At 37.4% G+C, this 9,102-nt stretch overlaps 1 protein-coding gene across 3 annotated transcripts in view; it reads left to right on the forward strand.

Annotated features, from left to right (window-relative positions):
* LOC118764511 overlaps positions 1-8,530 on the forward strand; it is a 66,040-nt gene extending 57,510 nt beyond the window's left edge. For all 3 annotated transcript variants that reach the window (XR_005000322.1, XR_005000321.1, XM_036505288.1), the window contains exons 2-3: positions 5,499-5,645; positions 7,898-8,530. Coding sequence is in view for 1 of the 3 variants with exons in the window: in XM_036505288.1 (XP_036361181.1) it covers positions 5,499-5,645; positions 7,898-8,038 (288 nt within the window). In the remaining 2 variants the exon portion in view is untranslated. The remainder of the gene's footprint in view (positions 1-5,498; positions 5,646-7,897) is intronic.
* The last annotated feature ends 572 nt before the right edge of the window (positions 8,531-9,102 follow it).

A 9,102-nucleotide genomic window follows, 5' to 3' on the forward strand; every position in this document is an offset into this window, starting at 1 on the left:
TCAAGGTGAACTCTGGTTGTATGCAAATGAGTTCATTACTGAGGTTTGGAACTCTCATGGGAAAAAAATTTCATGTCCTACTCCCTCTTCATTGAAATCAGAGTTTGATCTTGCAAACATCAATGAAACTGATTAAAATTTCTTGAATAAATTACCAATACATTTGTTAGCCACTCTGACCACCCCCCTCCCACACACACATATATATAGCCGCACATACACAAACACACTCTGATAGTAGATCCTTGTTGTAGGAAACGGAATGGACAATATAAAAAGTAGAACATAAATAGGATCTTTGTTTATAGGTTGATTTGGTCATGGCGATAACATTATGAACATTGCTAGGAGAGCTGGACAATGTTGTTGCTCATGGAAGTTACAAATAGGACATTGATGGGGAGGAGGTAAGTAAGGAGTGAGGGAAAGAGAAAAATCACTAGCTAAACTCTGCATTTCTCTGAATAACTCCCAGAGAACAGGCTTCATTGATTGCCTGTTTGAAATTCAATGAGGAGTTTTCCAGGAGTCTTTGTTGAATTTGGCCAAAAAAGATCTAAGATATAAATGTATCTCTAATACTCCCATTTTGACATCAGTAGTTACGGCATGAACATTTCAGTAAGGATTATATGCATATAATACTTACTCACACACACACACACACACACACAACACACACACACACACACACACACACAGACATGCAGGCATAGCAGTGTGGTTAAGAACCTTGGTTCTCAACTATTTGGCTTCATGTTCAATCGCAGTGCATTGCACCTTAGCAAGTGTCTTCTGCAATGGCATTGGGATGACAAAAGCCTCGTGAATGGATTTACTAAATAAAAATTGCAAGAAGCCCATTGTGTGTGTGTGTGTGAGAAGGAAGAGGAGTTACAGATATATATCATAAAGGACAATGAGAAATTCCTATGCGACAACTTACTGAGAACCACAAACCAAATTTGTGACTGATGCAAAGTCCTAACCAGACCTAAGGTGACTTAATGGTAGAACAGTGTAGCCATAAGAGCTAAGAAACAGGTCTGGAAGGACTGGAAGAGTGAGGATAGCAGAGAACTAAATCGGGTAGATAGAAGAAAAGCTAAGTGACAGGTGTATTTAGCTAGGGTAGAAGCTGAAAGAAGAAGTTCGTCAATGTTCTGCTGCATTAAGACCAGAGGCATGAGGTGTTCCAGTTGCACGACAGTGTGTCAGAGAAAATCATGATGTAGGAGAGAATTGTGTTTGCACGGATGACAGCACATTTGTTCTTAGCAATTCTGCAAAGAAAGAAGCTTGGAAGTGTCACTCTGAAAGGTTGCTAAATGTAGAGAATGCATGAGAGAAGGAGAATCTGCCTATGTAGACCCAACAAAGGGACCATCTGTTCAAATCAACAGTAGCCTGGTAGATAAAGCTATGAAGGATGCGAAAACAGTGAAAGCTCTTAGCCCATTAGGAACCACCACTGAGAGTGGTATATGGCCTAGTCACCCATTTAGTTAATTAAATTGTTCATAAGGAAGTCATATCAATGACTAGTGTAGCAGCATTATAGTCAACTGTACAAAGGTAAAAGTGACATCTTAGACAGAAATAATTACAGAGGTATCAAATTGCTAGACCAGTTGAGTTAATTTAGCAAAGACCAAAGTCCTAGTAAGTAGGAAAACAGACATCATTGATCTCTCTCCCAGCCAAGTGGTCCTTATCTTGCAAGCTTTGGGTGCTGGTGCGACATAAAAAGCACTCATGCCAATGCCACATAAAATGCACTCATTCCAGTGCCACGTAGAAAGCACCTGCACCAGTGCCACATAGAAAGCAACCATGCCAGTGTTGCATAAAAAGCAACCAGGCTGGGATCATGCATAAAGCACTCATGCTGGTGTTGTGTATTAAGTACCCATGGCTGTTCCACATATAAAGCACCTGTACTGATGTCATGTAAAAAGCATCCAGTACACTCTGTAAAGTAGTTGGCATTAAGAAAGGTATCCAGCTGTAGAAGCCATACCAAAACAGACAAGTGAAGCCTGCTGTCAAACTGTCTAACTCATGCCAGCATGGAAAATAGATGTTAAATAGTAATGGGGAAGAGGATGAATATCCACCTATGTACTTCTGTCAACTACAATTCCTACTGATTCCTACTCCTATTCCTCTTACTCTTCTGGCCCCCAAAATCTGCCATATCATTCTTGCTCAATTCCTTCACCTTCATCAACTCTGCAGCATTGATTTCTATTTCAAATCCGAATGCAAAAGAATGCAACAATTCTCCTTGTATTGAGAACACCCTTGATCAGTTGTGGACCTTGCACTTTGCTAGGCCCAAGCCATTGTCCATGCTACCACTCTGTTACTCTCTTTATGCATACCTACAGACTGTGTTCCACTTTCTCACTGTCCACCACTCTATCCTTTCATAGAAAGATAAACTCATTTGCAACTTCCAAATTCTATTCTTAGAACCCCTACACACACACACACACAAAAATGCACCAATCTTTTCTGTATCACCTCTTCTTGAAACTTTTGAAACCTCTTAGTAAGAAGCTCCACAGCAGCCAGCCCCTTACAATCAGGCACTCACTGACAAGACAACACCTACCCCTACATTAGCAACACTACAACCATTACTGGGCCTCAGTTACAATATCACATTACCCAGAACATCTGTTGCACATCATCCAAACTTATATAGTATACCATATGCAAACTTTGTGATGCTTTTCATATTGGGGAAACAGACTGGTAGCTTAACAATGACTTTCAGGAGCACATTCAAAGCATACTACTGTGTATACCAGGTCAACCTGTCTTGTCTGTTGTGGATGTGTCTCGAAGAGTCTGTCAGGCATGCTATTGGCTGACTGCATGTATGCATGACAAGACGTAACTGGTCAACGTAGCAGTAGCTAGCTGAGCATTATTGTGTAATTCTGCAGTTTGAGTTGTGTCCACTTACAACGTTGTCAAATTACAGACAGTCTTACACTGTCAACAACATCAGTGTACGTTATTGGTTAATCAAATTATTGCTTATCATTATGGAAGGTGAAGACGTTTTTGTTCAGCCTGAGGATGAAGGGCTTGTTGAGGAGTCTCCAATGTCTGTGGGTGAGGTGGAGGTTGCTCAGATTGAGAGCCAAGAATCTCAGAAACCGTGGCCCCACCTGGAGGACTACTTTGTCCTTATGTCAAGGGGTAAGAGGAACACCAAAATTCTGTACTTCTAATGCATCATGTACCAGCCCAAGGAGACCACCCTCAAGGAACAAGTGGTAAAATCCAGGGATAAGACAAGGCCGTGTCAGGAACCTTCTGCCAACTGTAGTGGCTACCATAATGAAGATGAAGGAGGCCAAGTTCAAACATCTGCACTGCAGTCCTCTGGCTGATGCAATACTGTCAGGCATCATGAAAAGGTTTGGGATCCTCCTAGAAGACCTGGTGTGCCAGCTGGCCACTACCCTCCACCACAAATTTTGCCTGTTCTGGCTGGAGCAGTATAATAATAGCCAGGTTAGCAGTGACAAATGCCATGGTGGCCGTCTTAGAGACAGCACCTAATGGAGACCAATGAGGAGTGCAGCAGTACCATCAGCAATGAAGATGAAGAAGATGATTTCTTCAGTAACATCACTTGGTTCCAGGAGAGCAGGGGCCACAGATCAAGGCACATAACCTGGAGGCCGTCTTAAAGGAGGTCCTGACTGAAGTCGCCTTTTTAGGCAAGCATGTCTTTATTGACTACCATATCCCAGCCAGTGCTGCAGTTGAGTGTCTATTTTCTATAAGCAATGATATTTTGAGGGCCAAGAGAGCCACCTTGTCATATGGTAACTTTGAGAGGCTGATGTTTATGAAGGACAACTAGCATCATGTCATGATGATGGAGAAGGCCCAGTCAGAGTAGTACACTTTGATCATCATCTGATCTTGGCATGATACCTATGCCATACTATATCTTTTGATTCATTTAATACTTTTTGTACTGTAAATAAAGTGTATGTTCACTGAAAAACAAATGTTTAATTTCACTTGTTCATTTAATTATTTGTGTACAGCTAGATCATCACCTGATCTTGGTTTGCTGGGCTTTTTGGAAAGCTCTATGTCTAAGCTATAACATGAAAATTTCAACTCTCTAGGTCTGTTTTTTTAAGTTTTAGAGCAAAAAAAAAAAAAAAAACTGAAGCTAAATTCATATAATAAAAGTTACTGGCTATCAGTTAGTGTTAGTTTCTGCTAATTTTTTTTTACCTGTTTAGTGGTTTACCTGTTTAGTGGATTAGCGGTTAGTGAAGCTAACTTTTTGGTTAGCTATGCCCACCACTGTCAGTTATCTTTCCATTCACTCAATCATTAAATCACTCCCTTTCTCCTTCATCTACTTATATTTTACTATTTATTTCTGAATTCATCTAAACACTTACTATATGTATGCAATTACAGAACCAGACCTCTTAGCTCACTTCCAGAAATCCAGAATTACCTAGAAGCTGGCTACCTTTGAAATTGGCTATTTTTCAATTTTGAGGGCTAGCTATAGTTCACCACATGGCCACATTGTTGGTTAATTTGCAGACGGTTTGTTAAAAATAATTTTGTTCTGTCCTTTTGTAAATGGAATATCAAAGATTAAGTATAGAAATGTATTAATTTGTATCTGTTAAAATTTTTTCTCCATTTAATTTTCATCCTATAAACATTATACTCTCAGTGGATTAATAATTATCAAACAGATCCAGCTTTAGAAGTATATTAATTTGAATCTGTTAAATACAAAAGAGTTCTTTACTCATTATAGCTTATTTTAAACACATATGTAGTTTATTCTAAATGCATATGTAGGTTGTCTTCAGAAAACTCTAAAATCCAGAAATCTAGGCCATTTCTGGTCCCAAGCTTGCCAGATAATTGGTCTGGTACTGTATTACAAACTTTGTGCATTCTATTTGTTCTACTTATTCTACTTATTCACATGAACAAATCAATGCTGGTGTGTTTACATCCTTGTATCTTAGCACTTCAGCAAAAGAGACTGATAGAATAAGTACTAAAGGCAGTGCTCCAGCATGGCCACAGTCAAATGACTGAAACAAGTAAAAGAGTATTCATGCTGGCAAGCAGTGTCACAATCCACTGTAAATTCTAGATCCAATGTAGGGAAGATTCCAGGTGTGGTGTTTACATAAAGAAAGAACACAAATGTGTTGAAGTTCACTACAGCTGTTTCAGACATGTTTTTTTATTGATGAATATACCTATTACATTGTAAAAAAAAAATTTACTTCAGGTGAATTGAAAATTAAAAATTAAAAATTTGGTTCAGAGAAAATATATAAGGAACGTGTGATGACCTGCTCATTTTGGCAACAGGTTAGACTAACACGCACACAACTGTCTGTCTATGAGTATCTATCTATCTATTTATCTATTTATCTATCTGTCTGTCTATCTATTTATCTATCTGTCTATCCTTTCAGCCAACAGTTAGTGTAAGATCTGCTGTATCCAAACAGCTCCATTCTAGCCGAACCAGTTCATTTCTTCTCCAAGCAGTCACCACAGGAAAACATCATAACTGCACAACATCTGGGACATTCCTCAGAGAAGAAAACTTTTGTCATAAGGTATTTCACATTTTCTTTTTGACACATCTCTTCCTCCACCTCTCTCTCTCTCTCTCTCTCAGAGTTCTACATTTCCTAGCTCTCTTATCTCTCCCTTCTCTGATTCATATGTGTGTGTTGGTAAACTGGACAAAACAAGTCAATAGGAGAAAAGACCAACACTATTACACCAGACTCTACTCACCTTCAGCCCTATTGTATATTGGACACATTGCATTTTATACATGTAACAACAAAAATAAGTGGCTTGTGTGTATGTGTGTGCACACACACACACACACACACACACACACATATATATATATATATATATATATATATAACTTTTTTTGATAAGGTTCATTTCAGGAACTGAAACATGTTATAATGTATATATAAAAATTAAAAATTGTATAATACAGCAGCATTTTCGAACTTCATTTTTTACAAATATATATATATATGTATATGAAAGGCACCTTGAACAAGTGTCTCCTACTACAGCATCAGGATGACCAATACCATGTGAATGAAATTAGTTGATAGAAGCCTGTTGTGTGTCTATGTGTTGTATTTGTCCCCCACCACTGCTTGACCACTGGTGTTAGTTTGTTTATGCCTTCTCTCATAAATTAGCAGTTCAACAAAAGAAACCAATAGAGTAAGTACCAGACCTGTATAAAAATGACTGCTGTAAATCCATTCAGCTAAAACCCTTCAGGGCGATGTGCCAGCTTGGCCAGACTCAACAAATGCATCTCCTGCAGAAATATTTAACCAAAAATGTACTTCTGCAACAGAAGCTGTGTAAGGCAGCCTTTTCCTGAGCAGAAGGTACACTGGGTGTCAGGGAGCAAGTCATTATCTTCTAGGAGCATGACCAGCTTCCTCCTGACAATTTGTTTCATAACTTTGCAAACATGTGAGGCTAGAGAAACAGGTCTATAATTGTTAGCATCTGTTCTGCTCTACTTCCTCCTTTATGGATAGAACATATTCTATATAGTTAGGGATGACGCCTTCTTGAATAACCTGATTAACTATATGGGTTACTAGACCATGTCCTACTCCAGCAGTATATTAAGCATCTCAATGGTAATTCTTGATGGACAGGGTCTTTCCCTGTCTTCATATCTTTGATTGCCTTATCCATCATACTGCTGGCAACTAGGCTGGCTGGTCCCTCTGTTGGCTTCACATTGGGAAGACTACCTTAGTCCCATTCATTCTCCATATTTATTAACTATTCGATTATATACCTCATTCTTTTCAGAGTTGCTAAGGGCAAGCATACCATTATCTGTCCGTACACACTTCTCATCCACAACCTCTCAATACTCTCTGATACACTGTCTTAGCAACCTGGAATACTTCTCATCTATGATCATCATGTTGCAAGACATTAGTAAACCTCTTCCCTTTTGTTTCTACCCTTGCTAGATAAACCTGTTGTTTAGATGCCTTTCTATAGCTCTTTGCAGCCTCCATTTGAATAAATGCAGCTGGAGTGGTGTGATGGGGTTAGAGAGATTGGTAGGAGGAAGACAGGGTGATTGTAGAGGGTTTATTGGAAATCAGAGAGAATGCTGGATGGCAATGAAGATGAGTAATGGTGAGGAAGAAGAAGTAATGAGCAATTGGGAGAGAGTAACTAGAAAGAGTGACAGCTGAGAAACTTTCTGTTTTGACAATTAATCTGCTTGATTAATTAATATCACATTCAAATTCTTTTACCATCATAGAAATTGATGAATTTACTGGCTAAAGTAATCCTGAATAAAAATGATGTCAAAAATTGAAGTGGAAATACTGGTTAAACAATAAAAATTTGTCATATGTAAAGAAACATAAGTTTGTTTTTGAAGCATTGAAATGTATTGTAGAACAAGTAGAAAGATATAATTTTTCAATACATAAATACTGAACAGTATATACAAAGGATAAAATCCTTTAAGAACAGAAAAATTTGCTGACAAATTTTTCTGCTCTTAAAAGGATGTTGAAATAATATGTCTTTCTACTTGTTCTACAATAAAAATTTGATTTTCAGCAATGATCAAAAACATTTTCAGCCTAACACTGTATATGGACAGTTTGAAGATAACAAATGACACACAGATTGAAATTTCTAGACTCGAGTTTCCCAATCTGTCATCAATATAAATATAATCAATTCAATTTACCAAAGTTCAATATCATTATGGTCCACATAAATAGAAATTCTCAGTTTTTCATAATTTTAGAATATCTCAAATTTCTTTTATATCTTTCAGATTAAAACCAATGATTATCTGAACTGTCAACATTCCACATGGCTGCTAAGAAGAAAGATGATACTCAAGATACTGCATATTACAGGCGGAACTGTCAGACAACCTATGGATGGTATGGCTCACCTGGTTCAAATTCTTTAGGCCGTGCTGGACGTTCATCTCGACGTAACTGTGACCGGTTTAATGAAAAAAAGTTACCCCGTCCGGAATCATCAAATTATATTTATGAAGGAGGACTTTTCTCACAACCATGTTCACCCCGACGGGATTATTTTGTAATACACCCTGAATGGGTATCTGAGGGGGCGACTCATGTAAGACTGAACAGAGACAAGAAAAACCGAACTGGTACTTGGCCAGGTCGGCGTTGTCGTAGTGCCCCACCCCCAACTTATCGGAATCCAATAACTTGGGAACCAAATTAATGTCTAGTGTAATAATAGCAAATGTCTTTGGATTCTTTTTTTTAAATGTTTTTTTTAATTTGTTTCTTTTGCAAAAAAGAAAACAAAATGAAAAAAAGAAAATTCAGGCTGAGCTTCTAAGAAAGGGTGGAATTAAACAAATATACAACATGACTTGTAAGAAAACTGTAAGGTAAAGTCAAATACACACAACATAAATTTTAAGAAAGAATGGAAAATGTAAACTATATAAATTTTTTTTTTAATTTCGAGAATTAAGATATTAAAAAATATGTAAAACAAACTTTACTGCATCTGCGACAAATAGTAATAGCAAAACTAATATGAAATTTATGATAGATTTTTTACAGACACAAGTATAAATCTCTACCTAATATGCATACAAAGTTACACATCAACCTCTTTCTCATAAATATATACATATCTATACATGCATGCAAACAAATACACACACACACACACATATATATATATATACATAAGTATATGAAAGAATGGAGTTGAACGACTAGTTAACAAATATCCTTTATTCTCGACATATGTTTCGAAGGCTGCATATTGCTAATTCCGAAGGAATAAGGAGTACATTATGCAGATTTCTCTTCAGGAAATAATTTGTGCATTTTGATGTCGACATAAGTTTCCTTGATTTTTCTGAAGAGAAATCTGCATAATGTACTCCTTATTCCTTCGGAATTAGCAATATGCAGCCTTCGAAACATATGTCGAGAATAAAGGATATTTGTTAACTAGTCGTTCAACTCCATTCTTTCATATACT

Source organism: Octopus sinensis, linkage group LG8 (genome assembly GCF_006345805.1).
Source record: "Octopus sinensis linkage group LG8, ASM634580v1, whole genome shotgun sequence".
Classification (NCBI taxonomy): domain Eukaryota; kingdom Metazoa; phylum Mollusca; class Cephalopoda; order Octopoda; family Octopodidae; genus Octopus; species Octopus sinensis.